This window comes from Apostichopus japonicus, chromosome 2, assembly GCF_037975245.1.
Source record: "Apostichopus japonicus isolate 1M-3 chromosome 2, ASM3797524v1, whole genome shotgun sequence".
In the NCBI taxonomy this organism is placed as follows: domain Eukaryota; kingdom Metazoa; phylum Echinodermata; class Holothuroidea; order Aspidochirotida; family Stichopodidae; genus Apostichopus; species Apostichopus japonicus.
In genome coordinates, this window is record NC_092562.1 from 16269472 (window position 1) to 16288722 (window position 19251).

A 19251-nucleotide genomic window follows, 5' to 3' on the forward strand; every position below is an offset into this window, starting at 1 on the left:
GTGGGTAATGCCGTTGGCATTAAGTTTTAATTTAATGCATCTGTAACAGGCACATAAGACGTAATTGTGAATACTGCTCTCTCCTAGGTGTTGTGCTTTTCAACAGAGGTTGAAGTTCCCAAAACCCATAAAAATATTCAACTCACAGTAAAAAGTATTCACAATTACGCCTTATGTGCCTGTTACACATCAATGAGGGAGACTACCTAATTTTTTCTTGATCAAAATTGTTTTGTCTTGTTTTTGTGTTTACGGTTAAGTATGACTGACTTCTTCTCTTCTGTCTCTTCAGGATTGCTCAGAATGCTCTTGATTTGATTGGGGATCGAGTGTACCCTATCCTGCAACACTCTAAGAGTTACAGCACCCAGAACATTGAACGTAAGTATCCTCCCCAACACTCCATCCTCCTCCAACCTCCTCAACACTTTCATGCAAGATCACTGAAGAATTATTCTTCTCTCAATGTTGGTTGTTTACTGCCATGCTAACAAACAACTAAAAGCACACACCGGTCTGAGCAGTTTTCTCAAACAGGAGTTTTTAAAATATCTCAATGGCGGATCCTAGAAAACCTGCACTTTGGCAACATTTTAGCCCACATGTGCTTAGAATCATTTCCACACATTTCCAATGACACTTACTGCAAACTATGATTTTTAGTTGCAATCTAATAAATACCCATTGCCATTTATTTCTCCCTGATTAGCATTAGATCTCTTCAATTGTTTTCAGGGATGGAAAAGAAAGTAAATTTTTATGCTAACTTTCTCTGAGAGATATTGTTTGTAAGTTACTAAGTTCAGTCAAGCTTGAACTTGGCTGTGTAACAGTTTATTGTGAAAAAATGCTTGCATTTCATATGTAAATTTACACGTTAATTGGATGTTCTTTTATAGTAAAACCTTAAATGTTTCGGTTTTAATAGTATGAATTGTCACCCTATCCCCTGCCCCTCTCCTACCTTTAAATAAAGGGATTGTTAGGATTAAACCCCATAAAAGAAAGTAATAGTAGAACTTTAATAGAAGAAAATGGATTCTGCCTTCTTCATAATCTCAACTTGCTTACGAAAAAAAAATTCCATGAGTTTCTAGATTATTTTAAGAATTTGCCCAATAACTAGCTCTTTTCATTTCTCTTCTTAAGAATCGTTTCCATTTTGTGACCCCACCCTCTTTGTTTTTCATCTTGCATCAAATTTTACTTTCATATGTGTATAAGAACATGTTATGTTATAAATCCTGCTTCTTTCCCATAATTTTGACCATCCTCAACAGTCGGATCAAAGCTTCGTTCCGGAGTGACGTTGAACATGATGTACGCTCTGAATCACAGTTTGCCGATCGCTGCTAATTTGAAGATTTCTACATCCATCCTCCACTACTTCTTGAACATCTTTGAAATCGGAGGAAGGTTGGATTGGCCTCCGGTCAAGACCAGCGTCGATCCTGAGATGCTTTCAGGGACCAACCCAGAATTGGATGCCATAAACAGACAGGTGAGAGGGAGTTTCTACTTTAACGGGATATTGTATATAGACACAACTATCATCAGTTAATAATCTTAGAAATGTTTAATTTTTAATTTAATAGTTTTAGATTTTAGTTTTTAATTTTAGCTTTTTAATTTTTAATTTTTTTATTTAATTTTTTGTTTTTTATTTTTATTTTAGTTTTAATTTTTAGTTTAATTTAATAATCTTAGAAATGCTAAGTAATGTAGCTAGGCTAATTGAGGTACTCATGAGCTTTCATGTATTTGCTCTGTTTCCTCCCATTTACACTGAATTACGACGAGACATGCATTTCGATCTCACTGGCTTGCTAGGCCATTTTTATTCTCGGTGCCAATCTTTCTTGTTATGTTCAGCTAATGTAGTGTTATACTTCTGTTCACATACACTGCAACATAAACCTATAAAGGCTTGTTACATGCAAGAAGCAATTTTGGTCAAAATTGTTTTCTTTCTCACGTAGCCATGGCTACCACTTCAACAAATTCATAAAGCAGAATCATGTACCATTTGTTGCAAAAGGGAGTGTGATTTTTGACATGGAAAAAATATTTCTGCAACGAATCCAGCCAAGAACTGACATCGTTAGAGCCACTTGTCTTGGCTCATTTCATATATTGTTGTCTATAGTTCTAAATGCCATTGTGTTTTTCTTTGTTTTTGTATGGTTTATTGTCTTGTTTTTACAACTGTATACTTTCATCCTTCCTGCAACACCAAAGTTTGTTAATAAGTGCTAGTTGTGTTGAATTCAATGTAGCAATACTATTTTTTGTAGTAAGAAAATCCTGAGATTTACATTGGACGTTTGAAATTTTGAAAGATGCTAGTTTGCTGTTGAAGGAAATCATTGTATAGAAGAAACAAAATCATATCATAATGAACTAATTTTCTTTAATAATTTGTTAGCTGATACTTTGATCACAATGGCAATTTACATTTCATTCAATGGCAATGATTCCCTTATTCAGGTAAACAATTTTTTAAATATTTTCACTACGATGAGTTGTCTAGAAACTATATTAATAAACAATTATATTGTTATATTCATAATATTTTGTCCATTGCCATTGGCTGAAAACTTAATTTGTTAAATATACTTTTCTTCCACAGTTTGGCATAAATCCTGAGAAGTTTATTCAAGATGCACCAAGCCTTTCTGTGTACTTGAAGTCTTTCCGTAGTGAATTTAGAAATTTGGAATTGAACATCACCTCTGCTACCTTGTTAAAATTTATGTCCATTTGTAAGTGGGATTGATAAGTAAACTTATGTTTGTTGTAATTCAGGAAAATTCCAGTGATGACAACATTTTTAATATCCAGAGTAGATTTTTTAAGCACTGGGCAATTTGTGACTATAATTTTGAAATTATTTGTAAACTTGTAGGTTTGACCTAGATAAACTAAGTAGATAGAATTCAATTTTCATCATCAGTTTTTTCCATTATTAAGTACAATGAGAGCAGTAAGCCCCTTTGCCCCCCCCCCTTGCTATAAAAAGAAAGAAAGATGAAACCAGATGGAAAAACTACATAATGGTTGAATAAAGTATCGGTTTTATAAAACTGATTGTCAATTGCTTGTGTACATTGACCTGTTTTGATTCTAGGCTGTTAGTCAATTGGTCTAGACTGAATTAAAGTTTCTTTCATCAACAGTGACATCTAATCGAGCACCGAAGATGCAGAAGTTGTTGTCACTGGGAGAGGGCGACCTCACTGTCTGTACGGACATCGGGATTCCTCTCTCTTTGAATGTATCGACCGCAGCCTCTGTGGCCATCTCAGCAAATCTTCGAGGATTAAGCTTGACACCTCAGCCGACCATCGGAGGTTCTCTGAGTCCAAGGTGACTAAGCAAACTGTCCTTAAAGGGTTATCTTCTGTTGACCATTACAATCTACATGTAGACTAAGTATTATTAAAGTGTTACTACATCAGGTAACGTGAATAATGGTATGAAACGTTAATTAATCGTTTTAAAATCAGCCAGGAATCTCCTGGGAGATGTACAGAGTTGCTTTATCAAAAAATCTATTTAGAATTATTAGAATGGAAAACACAGATATCTTTCTTTTTTGTTAAATCTTTTGGAGTCTGTTTCTTTCGCTTTACAAATGAGAACTTTATCGCAAAATCTCAGGCAGAGATCAAAGATGTAGAGAAAAGGTATCCTGCATATAAACTTACTTCAGTTGGCCCTTAAGAAACCTGAGTTGCATTTAATATAAGTCTGACTTTGCAAGCAAACAGAGATGCAGAATGACACACATCAAAAAGACAAAAAATTGTGATACATCATTAAGTATTAGATCAAGCGCTAAACCATCTTTGTTGGCTAGACAGCAAGGAAATTATAATAAATAAAAGAAAAGTAAAGAGGCTAAAAGTAAAAAAAAGTCCAGTATATTGATGAGAAGCATATAATCTTACAAAAAATATGGTGGGTATTTGCAAATTTTGAATGAAAGAATAGGAATAATCACGTTAGAAGTACACATTTTCTGTTTTTTCTCGTAACAAAATTATCAGAATCTTGGAACTTTAGAATGCCAAGCTAACTGTTCGAATAGTATTTTGCAAATCAACAGGAAAAAAACTCTAACAGGAAAATAAAAAGAAAATTTGACTGTGTGCTTTCAATTTTTGTTTTACTTTGCTTGAATTCTTTTAGAGTTTCTGTGATGCTAGAGAGCATCTTGTCATCTCACATCACAAGCATCATCAAATCTGGTGTCGGAATTAGAATGATTGCCAATGCTACACTACCAATAGATGGTACACTCACGATTGGCCAACAGGGTTTCAAACTCCACTGGAATCTGACCAATCCCAAACAAGAGCTGCTCGGCTTGAGGAGTCACCCATATGCCTTCCTAATCCGTAACGAGAGGAAACCGGTTGGGGTACGTTGTTCAGGGGGATATTTTACGTGATGTTGAATATGAGGAGAGCTTGTGTTGCATTGCTACAAACTTTTAAGATTCCACTGGTATCACGTTAAAACAAAAGACGAGAATTATATCTGGAAAATAGCTTTGACAAACTTTCTTCAAACTTTTCCTTTTGTAGGAGTACTTTGATCTGAAGGACTTTGATCTGAAAGTTTAATATTGTAAGGTTTTTCTTGCGAGATGTGTAAAATTGAATCTATTCCTTGTGGTTGCGTATTCACTTTTATTTTGTAATTACGCAAATGTAACAACACACAAGAACTGTGAGATTGATGGTGTTGTTAGTAATGGGCATTATCAGCAGGACGGGGAGATTACCGGTCCCTCACACTCCCAAGAGAGAGAATCTCATGGTGTGGTCATTAAATTAATGAACTTAGATTAAGTAAGGCCTACCTAGAGATAAGGATCAAGATGTGCGTCATTATTTGCTTTTGCTTCTTTATGTGCGATTAAATCTGCAATTTCTTTTTTAAATGGAAACAGATTATTTTGACTTTGTGCTTTTTTTTTTTACATTTTCTTTATCTTTTGCAATAAAGACTCCAGGAGGTTCCGCTCTTTCAAAATACGAGGCATCGGAACTGACAAGTGAGAAATGTCAGGGCTCAAGTGTACATGAAAAGGTAAGCTGACCCCCAAATATACCTAGTCATTTTAATTAATTTGGATTTTTTGTTGTTGTTGATTGATTGAGTTATTGTTTTGTTTAATATCTACTACCTTGCCCTAGTAGATACCCGCCTAAGTCACGTGTTGTTATTCCTGTGGGAAAGGTTATAAGTTCTGACTGAATAGTGACAGCCAGTGGACATTTGGTCATCATCAACTGTAACTTGGGATAAGTTCGGACGGTTGGAAATGCATTCGTCCTTGTCTTTGTCAGTTTTCTGCATTTAATGGGTATCATCGCAAATTCAATGAACTGCTGAAGTAACTGCCCTTGACTATCACATCAAAAATCTGATTTCAGCTATATTCCAACATCTTTTTCATTGATAAACTGTACTACACTGTAAACAGTTCACTTGGGCTCACAAAAATCTTGTGTTTGCCTACGTACTACATTGACCTTTCCCGAGGAGCTGACGTAGTGGTCTGCTAGACTTGTTAGTCTAGCCGCTTTGACTGATGTCGGTTATCTTCAGTGTTAAATTGGAATCCCTCAGAAACTGGAAGGGACAGAGACAGACATCAGAGACAGACATATAGCTTTGAAATGTACTTACATCTAACCTTCCTCATTTGACAAGAGTATACATTAATGAATCTAATTTATTTTGAAACAGATAACAGTGATTGGAAAATATGAAGGAGTCCATCTTAACATATCAGACAGTTACATCCAAGATGGCAGAGGTATTGCTCTGAGTGGTCCTTATGAAAAGAAAGTGGTTTTGGAAAGCAAGTCCAAGGAAATTCACGTAAGTAGGAATATAATTCGGTTTTTCCTTTGAAAGTTTTGATCGGATCAACGATTTTGTTTTCTACTTCTTCTTCTTCTTCTTCTTCTTATTGTTTATTCCTTCTCAAGATTTCCCACTCTTTTTTGGCGAAGATTGAAGTGATATTATTTTAAAGTACAGCTCAAAACCAAGAATTATTTCTTTGTGAGATTAATAGAATATCCACTGTTTTTATGCTGTAGACTCTGTACAGGTAGATATTTATAGTTGCAATACTAAAAGCAATCACAAAGCCTAGGACATAAATATCCCACAGAATGAATGGCTCGAGACTAACTCCCATTTCCAGTTGGGTTCAAAGCTTCTGTTTTGGTTTCATTGAATGATTGGGATGATTATGACTCAGTTGTGCTGATTGAATGGGCCAGTGGCGGAGCGTCCATACAGTCAGGGGGGGGGGGGATGCCCCACCTGACGGACTCGAATGGACTGCCCTTTTCAGCTTTTTACCACTTTTTACTTATTCCCGATTATTGACTTTTTTATTGCGCTCTCATCTACCTATTGACATTTGTCACATTTTGTTGGTGTAATTTTCTGACAAAATGCTCTAACGGTGGAACACCCATATAAACTTCCGATGACACCTATTTCTTCTTTGTTTATCTGCAAATTAGCAAGGCCCGGAAAGGGTCATTTCCAGCAATCTAGGGAGTATCTTTACTCAAAAAATTTTGGTACGCTCTGCGCCAACCTATATGGTGGCGCTCCGCTTAGATAGTGTCGAAAGCGTCCCTACAGACCATTCTCGCCCCCCCTGACCAATACCCCTAGCTACGCCATTGGAATGGGCTGTCATGGGGATATTTTCATTGAATAAAACTGTCACTCCAACTTTTGGCAGGTGGCAGATGAACTGTTGAATTTGTTATTTCTCTCAAAGAGGTGAATTTATTTTTGACATGAAAAGCAAAACATCTCCCATAGGCACTTTGTGGAAATTTCCACTTTTCCCGCTTGGGGTTTTTCTAGGGATAAAATTGAAAGTCAATACGTTGTGCACAAAACATGAACTTGAAACAAACAGTTTGATGTCAAAGATGCACATTGAAGCAAAAACAAAATTTTCATTTTGTAAATCAGAATAGTGAATACAAAAAATTTCATAACTAAATGTGTGAAACTTTGCAACCTCTTTTATAGGCATAGTTGGAATCCCACCTTTATGTATATGGTCAAAACAATTGATTGGTACAACCGGTTACTCTCTTCTGACATTCTTGTATTTGTTTTGCTTCTGTAGGTGAACTTCACAACGATGGATACTGTGATGAGTGTAGACGAACTCCTCAAGAGAATGGATCCTCATACCAGTCGACATGACTCAGATGATTTCAGTGACTCTAGTGGAAGCAGCTCCAGCTCATCAAGTAGTAGCAGCTCTGGGAGTGACAGCTCATCATCTAGCAGTCACAGCTCTTCCTCCAGCAGTCACAGCTCTTCCTCCAGCGATAGCAGTTCTGGAAGTGATAGCTCACATAGTGACAGCTCACATAGTGACAGCTCTAACAGTCGTTCTTTCTCAGGCAGTGACTTGAAGGACCTGCATGAACACGTTCGACACGGCTTGTCTGAAACAGCTACCGGTGAAGAAAACATTCCAGATCAAGATAGACAAAACGCCTTAGTTGGAGTGCTGTGGAACTATTTCTTCCCTGCTGAAACAGTGGATGAAACTACTGGTGATGCTGGTGTCCAAGGTGGCAGAAGCTTTGCTGGTAACTCCAGTCGTCAGCCCGGTGAAGATAGCTCCAGCGATCATAGTTCCAGCGATCATAGCTCCAGCGATCATAGTTCCAGCGACCACAGTTCCAAAGATCACAGTTCCAGCGACCGCAGTTCTAGCGATGGCAGTTCCAGCGACCATAGTTCCAGTGACCACAGCTTCAGTGACCACATTCTCATTGGTCGCAGTCATTCCAGCAGCTCTTTCAGTTCAAGTCTGCAGAGTTCCAGCGAGGCAATCCTGGCCCATCATCATAAATCTACATTTAAAAAGATCCTGAAGGCCAAGCAGTATTTGCTAAATGTAAGTTTGAACTTTATTTCATCTGCACCATATGTCAATGTTAAGGAGAAAATGAGAAAATCTCTTCTATGATTAACTTTGAATACAACCTTTGAAAGAAGAACTCACAAACGCATATGATTGTTTAATGTATTGTGCATGGTTGAAAGAAAAACCATTATATTGAAGTGAAAATGAATTTAAAACATGTTTTGTACTTTATGTAATTATGAGTGAGATTCGTAACGAAACTGACTACAAAGTTGACGATGGATAACCCATTAATATAGTGTACCTGACTATGATGCACCTTATTATCACACTAATGCAACAATTTGAGGGGTATGTCCGAAAGAAAATACTCTTCTACGACAACAAGATACACTTCCTTTTGTTTACATCCTTCACAAATAACAACATTTCCTGTGGATATTTACGAGTGATACTACCTCATGAGTCATACTGAACCTGCTAGAAGAGGTGAATACTATTAAGATTAAGGTATCACTCAGAAGCTGGTGGGATTTGATGGTTCCATAGTTTAATGGTAAAGTTAAATCGATTGTTTCTTTGTTCTTGAAGCGACAAAAACTATTCAAGACATTTGTCGTACTCTTTAATCATGAGCAAGATTAGTTTGAAACCAACCAAAAATGATGATGATGATGATGATGATGATGATGATGATGATGATGATGATGATGATGATGATGATGATGATGATGATGATGATGATGATGGTGATGGTGATGGTGATGGTGATGGTGATGGTGATGGTGATGGTGATGGTGATGGTGGAGGTGGTGGTGATGATGGTGATGATGATGATGATGATGATGATGATCATACTTTGTGAATATGAAGCTATACCACAATGATTATGCATTACTAATAATTAATGTATCTGCTGAAAGAAGTGAACATTATCAAGGTTTAGGTATAAAATTCTGTTCAGAATTAGTGTTATAAGAATAGATCATAATTTTTGACTAACAGAACAAAAAGTTATCGTGAAGATCATCGGTTTTCATTCTCTTTGTTTTATTTGATATCCTCTCCAGTTGACAACCGTAGGCGATGCACCTGGTCAAAATCATACAACTTTGATGAGTCTCGTCACTGCATTTTCCGAGAAATTCATCAAACTGTGGAATTTGGAAATATTCCCAGCCACTGATATGGCCAGGAGTATGAGGAAAAGTCCTTACAGGGTTAGTCTTCTTTTTTAAATTTCAGTTTTATTTAAAACCAACCCCCACAAATTGCCTTGGGTATCCAATAATACCAAAATCAGAGGAAATTTGACATACGTTTACTGGCATAATTTTCTAAAGGATACCACCAACCTGGAAAAGCAATATATTTGAAAGAAGCAATTTGCCCTGTGGTCTGAATATGCAACGCATGGAATGAATACGTTTAAAAGAAGAAAAGTTTGTTGAGAAAGTCTTACTACTTGCTTTTATGTTTACTTTAAACTTAATCTGTGGAAGTCTGGGTCATTTCAGGACAGATGTTACCCTCTCATAATCTGTGGAAGTCTGGGTCATTTCAGGACAGATATTACCATCTCATAGTCTGTGGAAGTCTCGGTCATTTCAGACAGATATTACCATCTCATAATCGGAGGAAGTCTTGGTCTTTTCAGGACAGATATTACCCTCTCATAAGTCTCGGTCATTTCAGGACAGATATTACCCTCTCATAGTCTTTGTAAGTCTGGGTCATTTCAGGACAGATGTTACCCTCTCATAATCTGTGGAAGTCTCGGTCATTTCAGGACAGATATTACCATCTCATAGTCTGTGGAAGTCTCGGTCATTTCAGACAGATATTACCATCTCATAATCGGAGGAAGTCTTGGTCTTTTCAGGACAGATATTACCCTCTCATAAGTCTCGGTCATTTCAGGACAGATATTACCCTCTCATAGTCTTTGTAAGTCTTGGTCTTTTCAGGACAGATATTACCCTCTCATAAGTCTGGGTCATTTCAGGACAGATATTACCCCTCATAGTCTTTGTAAGTCTGGGTCATTTCAGGACAGATGTTACCCTCTCATAATCTGTGGAAGTCTCGGTCATTTCAGGACAGATATTACCATCTCATAGTCTGTGGAAGTCTCGGTCATTTCAGACAGATATTACCATCTCATAATCGGAGGAAGTCTTGGTCTTTTCAGGACAGATATTACCCTCTCATAAGTCTCGGTCATTTCAGGACATATTACCCTCTCATAGTCTTTGTAAGTCTGGGTCATTTCAGGACAGATGTTACCCTCTCATAATCTGTGGAAGTCTTGGTCATTTCAGGACAGATATTACCCTCTCATAATCTTTGTAAGTCTCGGTCATTTCAGGACAGTTATTACCCTCTCATAATCTGTGGAAGTCTTGGTCATTTCAGGACAGATATTACCCTCTCATAATCTGTGGAAGTCTCGGTCATTTCAGAACAGACATTACCCTCTCATAATCTGTGGAAGTCTTGGTCATTTCAGGACAAATATTACCCTTGTTTCATTTTTCTTCCATGTGTTCAGATGCTTTGTGCCCAGTCAGCCCTGGAGTTGCCAGATCCCAACCAAAATGAGGACAATCCCATGATCCGTGCCAAGCTGGCATCACAGTGGGGTCGTAGTTGTGAAGAGGATCAGAAAGTAATGTACAAGGTTGGTTTACTGTAATCATCTTTCCAAGTCTTAATGTTAAATCAATATATTAATAATGAAGAGAATGGATATATATATAGAGAGATGTTGAACTTCCTGATTGTTATTATTATTATCACTATCATTATCATAAAACATTTATCAAGTTGAAAACGTCAAACAAGGAATTCAAGCCAAACAAAATAGAACATTGCATACGGAAATCTATTATGTGTGCCTTCAAGCCAGGCTTGTTGTGAGTTTGTACAGATTCGGACATGTTTTCTAGCACAGTTGCCTGGACCTGCACTCACTAAATTTGGACTCACACCAGGTTTTAAAGCATTTTAGAAATCTTGTGTCGGTACCAGTGCATGATTGCATTCTTGCACTAGCACCTAGAACCTAGAACCTGGTACTCATTTTCATACTCATTCTAGTACTCACGACAAAGGTACTTCTACTTGTACTCATGCAGCGTTGCGATGTTGTACTTGTATCACATGTCTGATTAGAGCATTATAAAGTTATGATGTGCGTGACTGTGGAAGTACTTATCTATCATTGGGATTTGGAAAAGCTAGAATAAACTTAGAAAAGGGTATTTCACACTATCAGTAATTTCCAGTTGCTACTTCGAAATATCAGTCAAGTAGTAATGTGCATTGTTCAAACTTGAAAGTGGGGTGGAAGGACGGGTGTTGGGGTTGGTGGAGGGGGTATTAGGGTCAGATGCTTTTCAGGGTTGTTTTTTTTTTCACTTAAATCTGTACATGTCAGTAAAGTAGTTCCTGTATGTACTTTTCAAGAACCCTTGTCAAACACACAGAGGCTCAGTGTTTTGGTACTTTATGTGATAGTGTCTGTCAACAGTGTTTCCATAGTATTAGTGTTGTATTACCTTCATAACCTTTAGCCTATTTCTATATGTAAATACTGCCCTCTATTTTCCTTTGTCTTCTCCTATATTCATTGTTAAAGTGGCCATGACACGAAAATTTCAAAGTCCTATATTTTTGGGATCCATCAAAGAATGTTCTCTAAAACATGTATCAACCAATCTGCCAGTTTAAAACTTGATTTTTCAAGTCGAAAATTGAGAATGAATTTACCCTTTTCGGCGTTTGAAACTTTGTTTACTCGAAAATTTTCCGATTCGCATGACGTCATGTGACGTCACGTTTTGAACACATTTGTTGTCGCTGCTACGGTACCATTCACGTACACAGTAGACAAGTACACATACCACTAGTAGTTCTAAACAAAACACCGATCACAAGTGCGATATCAAATCAAAATTTCCTGTGAAATGGCGGATCCAGAGCCAAATGCGGCAACCGAAGTTCAAAGTGATAATGGTTCTTCACTAGGCAGTGAAATTGGGCTATAATTAGAGTGCCCTTTCTCATATTCGAAGCAGAGAGTGAAGGCGATGATCATTCCAATATTGATCCGAACGCTGAGGGTTGAGCGGAGGTGTTAGAACCGTATCAGTTCGAGCCTGTTAAACGAGCCGAAATTGAAGCTCCACAACATATCGAAGAAGAAATCCGTTCGAAACCATTGCAAGGAACATACAACGTGGTAAGAATTTATTAACGAAGCATTTAAAAACAAAATCCAGTCCATTTTGTGCATGTGTTGTTGGAATTCGCGGAACACCCTAAACCGTATTGTGCGTTGTGTTACGGTAACTTACAACCCATATGTAGAGTGTGTAGTACTAGTAGGGTTGGTTGCATACTGGAAGTTTGGCTCGGGGATGTAAGTTGCATTATGCAGCCATGCTAGGTAGGCATATGTGTTATTTCATACTCATTATTACTTGGCTAGTACTTTGGCCTGGAGTTTTGCAAATCAATTTTCTGAAACAAAAGAATGTTTCATGATACATGGAAGGTGTAAAATCACAACAAATGTAACCATAACTGTACATTGTGTGCCTGCTTGTTATTGTGGACATCATGGTCAACATTAATACATTTTGAACTTTCATAAATTTTTTCCCAGGCGGTACAGATACATAGCCTACGGTCAACAGGTTCAATGATACTTGGGGTTCCTAGCAAGACACGTCAGGGTTGTGCTACCATCATGTGCAGTCCAAAGGATCAGAAGTGATTTTCCAGCCAATGGTCATTACACTGGATTGAAGTTGCCAGGAGAAAACTCATTGTATAGGAAGCCTTTCTAAACTACGATTGTGTTGGATTATCAATCCGTCAGGGTTCCCTCAGTGTTGATATATTGAAATTCAAGACTTTTAATTCAGGATGAAAAGGTTATTTTCCAGACCCAACATCAACAATAAAAGAAAAGGCATGTTTTGAAGCATTTGGACACAAGTATTGGCGTGACCGTGATGTCATATAATATGTGCATAAGGGAACGGGCATTGACCTTTTTAGGGGCATTTACCTCGTTTGATTCGTACCTTTAATCTGGAAGCCAAAATATCCATATCACCAATGATATTTGACAGAAAAGTCATAATAAAGACCAATGGAGGCAGCAGAACTCTTGAATGTTTAGACTGTTTCTTCAGCAGCAGTTGGTTTGTTTTGTAGTCTTTCTTCAAAAACTCAGCAGTACACCCTGTTAATGGTCTTGGATTGTTTTAATGCGTGTGATGCTGTGTTTCACATTGCCCATCAGTGTTGTACGTGTCGTCGTGCGTGGGTAACATTTTTGCATGTGAGTTGCGTCGTGCAGTGTTTCTTGGTTTAAATAACCCTGTATTCTATTTGCTTCTGGATTATTCTAATTAATTTGTCACAACAACGATTGATAGCGATGGACATGCAACTGCTTTGTAGGCTTAAAGCAAAAAAATTCATGTAAGTTGTTTTCTTTTAACCTCCTTTGATGTCACAAATTACATTAGTGTAATTTAAGAATGATATTGTTTATGGAAAGTACAGTTTTACTTTTATGTCATATAATACAATGATTGTTGTTAATGTTAGTTCAGATTGTCCAGAATGACTGTCTAGAACTGATATTGAATAAATTTTGTTCAATGATTTAACACTTGAACTATGTTGTGTGAATTTTTGGCTCTGTGACTTTAAAATAAATCGCTTTGAGATTTAATTAAACAACCTTTGGAATAAAATCTTTTTACCTACCTATTTTGACCCATCCCCATTACCCCCACTCCCTCCACAACATAATAAATGGTTTTCCTGGAATAGGAATAAGAAATTATTGCTATAATTAACTGATCCAGCATATTCCAGAAATAAATTGGGGCACTGAGATTTGTTCACAAGAAGATGTAACCCATCGCTTCTGAAGCTAACCTCATAGCTTATTAGTATACAATAGAGCAATGAAGGGGGTGTTAATTTAGATGATACAGTAAAATCTCTTCGTCTATTGCGACTTCAGTGTAGTAACGCTAATACTATAGTACTACTAGTGGTCGGCGCGCTACCTCCTAAGGATCGCCACTTGCCCCATTGGAGGTTTCCTGTTCCCCGATCTGGTCTTCAGAGTAGTTTTTTTGTGGATTACTTGACAGAAGAATGACTCTTTTATGTCGAACCGTTAAAGTCCATTTGTTTTATTTCATAACAAAAAGGAGGGATCGTAGTATGCTTCCGTGAAGTGTTCGCTTCATTCGGAGCTGCATACTGGCTAGGCCCAGTGAAATCGGCGCTGGTGTTGTGCACTAACTTGGTCATAATCGCCGTGTTTTTTTTCGTCCTTCAGCCATGGATGAAGGCTAATTGCATGGGTAATGATATTTATGCAGCCCCAACAACACAACGGACCGGCATTTCTCTCGGATAGTTTACAACAGTTGTAAAACAAACTTGAAATTTCTAACGATATAGCGTAATACAGTGGTTGTTCTCTCAGTGTAAATGTGCGTGTACTGTATATGGAACGGTATGATCGTCGCGCATCCGATACATGCCTGAGCTTTGCACGTGTGTTCCTAACATGACGTCATCATTGTCATGTTGTGAAATCGCATTCTCAGATATCTATTTTCGGATGCGAATATTAAAACGTTAATTACTAATTAGTCCTTGAAGTTTTCAAGGTGTTGAGGATAGTTTTGAACATAGATTTTCTCATAGATTCAGAGGAAGTTACTCTCGATGAGTTGGATTTTTCGTGTCATGGCCTCTTTAAACTTCATTACCTATCTATTCAAGAGTGATTTTTTATCAGAGAATATCAAGAAATGTAAGGACCTTCACAGTCAGGGGTTTGTATCCTTCTATCAAGGTTCCGTGAAAACTGCGAATAGAAGAAATCGAACCACAAAAAAATTCTATGTGTCCTCTTTGAAGCTAATTGGCACGTTCACATTTACAATATACTGACGTCGGGAAACATCTCTTGTATTTATAAAGTAAAGTAAAGTTGATCTCACTCCTGCATGAAAAGATTGTCTAAAGCTAACAAATGAAAGGAAAAGAGCTTTTTTCCACTTTAATCCTTCCAGCTAAAGATAGAAAATGGTTTGGCTGCTCCAGGTTCTGCACCTGCTGTGTTACCACTTGAACAAGAGTGTGAGCTTCACAAGGCCGAGAGGGGTGTGCTTTCTGATGAATGCTTAGCAGCGGACGAAATGGAGGGTGACTTGAAGACAGGCACGCTGGAACTCTCCCACAATGGGGTAATGAGATGCACAAATTATTTATGAACATATAGTTTAATAAATTGATTGCATTATGGGAATTTTACAGCATTTGACAGAATAATTATGGAAATTATATTGATATTTTGCCAACACAATAATTTGTCAACAAAATAGTTTGCTAACCGATTGAGCTATTAAACTTTTGGTATATAGGTGTTATAATTGCAATAAAATAAAAAACCTTTGGGTTGCTTTTTAGAAAATGATAGTAACTGATAACAGGAGAAAACATGAAAGAAATGCTGCATTACCAAACAAGAGGAAGCATAGGACATTGGCAAGAAAATTGCAAATTAAAATTTGGAAAAATGGAAAGAAATATTTAGTTAGAACTGGATGCAGACCAGTGAATTTAGGGTAATGAGGTCTTTTGATATACATTATTTTATTTTAGTAGTGCCAGATGAAGGATTTCTCGGAAGGGAAAACCCTGGTAAGACAAGTAATGTCAGATACCGAAATGGCTGCCAAAAATAGAAGAGCATTGATTGAATAAAAATAAAGAATGTAAAAAGTGTGCTAAATTTTTCCACCAGGGAGCTTCTTTGAGCAAACTTTTGTGCTTTGGCCTCTAAATTTTAAGCGCCAAAAATCTGCCCGAGTGTATTTCAATTTCGGATGGAACCCAGTTGATGATTATTATCATTTTTGACTTTGTTTTTGACTTTGTTATTAACAGATTGAATCAAGATGGAAGGGTGGATACTATGCAGCCCTTAATTTGTTGAAAAAGGTGTACAGTGAACATGCTCAAGTCGATTTCATCGATGTGTATAATCATCCGAACAAGGTAAGAAGTCAAATAAAAATAGTGAAATATCTCTCTTTCTATCCATCCCTACACTTTTTTCTTCAAGCGTTCTCTAACAATACCTTTACCCTTTTAGGCTATGCAGTATCAATTCCAAATAAACTTATACTGTTTAAAGATAGAAAGTCAAATATTGTTCACCTTTCCCATATTTTCTGTTGTTATTAAAAATTGTGGCAAGGTCAGAAAAGGATTTTAGATTTGATTTCATCAGAACCATATCAAACATCTGAATGAAGTAAAAAAAAGGTAAGGTAAATATAGGCATCATTTCTTGATGCACATTTGCTTCCATTTTGAACAATCTTTCAGGTTCTATGGAAGTGGTCGACTTTGGAGAAGAAGAACTTGATGAATTTATTTATCAAAAATCCTCACGAGACGGTACTCTTCACCAGGATGCCACTTCCGTTTGACTTCCCCGTGTACAACTATAATCACCAGTTGGGCTTCGTTAATGAAAAGACCTATGGTGAGTATCAAATATATTAGGTGTGTCTATTTAATAACCTTGTAGGAAAACAGTGGTTCGGATCCAACCAACTGTTTTTGAGGAACGTTTACAAATTATAGTACCTGGAGTACGTATCCGGTATCCTACAGCCTATAATTGATAGTGTCAAACCAGCTATAAAAAATTATCAAACTAATGATTGCATTGTTCTGGAGAAGTCTCCATTCAAAAAATTGTTTGACCTAATTTGCATATTTACATACCTAATTACATTAATATGTCAAACAACCTGCAGATTTGACATCCCCAAGTTTGTAACTTTTCTGTAAATATTAAGGTTGGTATGTTCAGTATAAAACGAATATTTAAAAAACAGACCCACTGGCTCTGAATTCCATTTTTCTAGCAGGTATATTTCTTTTCTCTTTTCCACCATGTAAAGGTTTAATAGCAAATATGCTCCTAAATGCCACTGTTAATTTTAGGAATAACCCTCCCTCCCTCCTCCCCTCCTCCCTCTCCTACCCCAAAAGAATATTGTAAAAAAAATCCCATTTTCCATAATTGTTTCTTGATACTTGTCTATAATTTTCAGTGTTTTTCTATACAATTCTTCTGAGAATTACTCAATGTAACCGTGCATTAACTGGACATTTAACATGACCGATCGAATCTTTCTGTTTGATTCCTGCAAATTTGTGGATTTGTAGACAGGGAAACACTGTCTCTGTGATGATCAATCCACCGAGGATTTAAAGATGAGGTAACCCAAGGCAACAAATGTGACGAGAAAAGCATTTAATCGATTTCAAGTTTATGATAGTTTTCAATAAATTGTATGTTTTTGGTTTGGCATTCCTCTTTAGGTAAATGTAGGGTCACCTACAATGGCCAGATCATTACTTTTGATGAAGCCAAATTTGGATATAATCTGACCAGCTGCTACCATCTCATAGCAGAAGACTGTTCTGTCTCACAGAATTTCAGTGTTCTGAGTCGGACAGACTCTACATACGGAGCAACTGCTAAGGTACAGTGCTATTTCTGGACCCACTTTATTTTTTTGTCCTGCAAGTTGCAATCTTTAATTGTTTGGTTGGTGATCATGGGGTTTGAATGAATGTTTCAATTTTGTGTCAGTGGATGTGGAGTGTTTCATTTTGGGAGATATTTTTCACATGAGTTCAAGCAAAGAATAGTACTAGTATAATAACAGTGCTATCTTACATACTGATGTAGCCGTGTACATAGTCAAGTATGCAGGTGGTGTCATGTTAGGCTTCCTCAAGCATTACAGCTCTCTATTCCATATCGCTAATACTGGTAAATTTTTAACTTTCTCAGGAAGCCATAACTGTGTGTACCCCTTTAAATTTGACTAGAAAATACCCAACCAGTTTACTTCTGTCTTATTGCAGGACTTGTTGGTTTACGTTAAAGGGACCAAGGTGGAGGTAACTCGTTCTAGCAGTGGTACAAAGTTGGAGGTACACATAGAGGGCACCACATACTCGAACAGCAGTAACGAAATAGTGATCTTCTCGAATGGCACAATTATGGAGAAACCAAAGGTGAAGGGAGGCAAATCCCTGCTACGCTTGCAGAAAGCCAAGAGAGAATGGGGCTCGGACTTTCCTTCTTCTTCTTCGGTAAGTGACTGGTTTATTCACACAGTGATTCATTTTTTACATGACCGAGAGTGGTTTTTTTTTCAATTTTTTTTAATAAAAGTCGTAACGTTGCATGCATGTGGGACTAAATTTGTTTCTAATTTATTTGTGTTTTCCTCGTCAGATTTGTTTAATTACTTCTCTTTTCTCTCTCTAACAGTCGAGTGACTTTACCTCTGCGTTCAGCGATGCTCTGTCATTCAGCAGAGACGTGGACAGGATGACACGCAGAGAACAGAAACATTTCACTACCCTGACCAGGAACTTTACCAGCAAGATGACAAAGACTCAAGAAGCACCAACAGGTAACATCAAACATGATAGTATTAAAGCAGCATTTTGCGTCCTTTTCTATGATTTTTCTCAACCTCACTGACTCCACTATGCCATAACGACATATATAACTAGCTTATCTATGTAAATTTTACTTCAAATCATGGCATAAAAGTCGAAAAATTTGCAACTTTCAACTTTGTTTTCCTCCAAGATATTTTCCGTTGGGGTCCCAATAAACCTCGCCCATAATATGAATATTTAAACACTACGAACGTCATTGACAGATACGTAATATAACACCACGCTTGATTTGTGTACAGTCTATATGGCAGTTGTACCAGGGAGTTGCATAACAACTCCCTGGTTGTACCAACGCAAAGTCTTGAATCTATTTTTAGCAACGGCTCATAACTAAACCTGCATCTCTGATTGGTTGAATTCAAACTAGTGGGTTTGGGGGAACTGAATGCGATTAATTTTGTATGTGGAATTTGTCGTGGACACTCTTCTCATTATCTGCAAATATCCTTAATTACTCGCCAATTAACGTTTTTTGCAGGGAAAAACTTGGCTAATATCTTAATTTGCTGTTCTGTGATTGATATATGTAAAAAACTCGATGGACATGTCAAAATAGTAGAAAACGGCGACCAAACGCAAAATGCTGCTTTAAACACTTCAAAATGCTAGGATCGAGTCTCATCTAAGTCGAAAAGAAAAAAAAGATTCATAGGGATAAAAGTTGAAGCCTGCTTCACCAATGCAATTAGTTGCAAATTTATTTTATA

The 19251-nt window shown here is 37.2% G+C and overlaps 1 protein-coding gene and 1 long non-coding RNA gene across 3 annotated transcripts in view; both read left to right on the forward strand.

Annotated features, from left to right (window-relative positions):
- Positions 1-19251, forward strand: part of LOC139979853 (vitellogenin-5-like) — a 47113-nt gene that overhangs the window by 23104 nt on the left and 4758 nt on the right. For both annotated transcript variants that reach the window (XM_071991009.1, XM_071991016.1), the window contains exons 15-30: positions 293-381; positions 1281-1501; positions 2630-2762; positions 3177-3366; positions 4192-4423; positions 5014-5097; positions 5761-5895; positions 7181-7966; positions 9007-9156; positions 10488-10616; positions 15055-15228; positions 15932-16042; positions 16376-16535; positions 17384-17547; positions 17936-18166; positions 18348-18492. In XM_071991009.1, the coding sequence (XP_071847110.1) occupies positions 293-381; positions 1281-1501; positions 2630-2762; positions 3177-3366; positions 4192-4423; positions 5014-5097; positions 5761-5895; positions 7181-7966; positions 9007-9156; positions 10488-10616; positions 15055-15228; positions 15932-16042; positions 16376-16535; positions 17384-17547; positions 17936-18166; positions 18348-18492 (3134 nt within the window). The remainder of the gene's footprint in view (positions 1-292; positions 382-1280; positions 1502-2629; positions 2763-3176; positions 3367-4191; positions 4424-5013; positions 5098-5760; positions 5896-7180; positions 7967-9006; positions 9157-10487; positions 10617-15054; positions 15229-15931; positions 16043-16375; positions 16536-17383; positions 17548-17935; positions 18167-18347; positions 18493-19251) is intronic.
- LOC139980019 (uncharacterized) lies at positions 10630-12878 on the forward strand. Its single transcript, XR_011797428.1, has 2 exons — positions 10630-12179; positions 12606-12878. It is a non-coding gene; the product is annotated as an uncharacterized lncRNA (long non-coding RNA).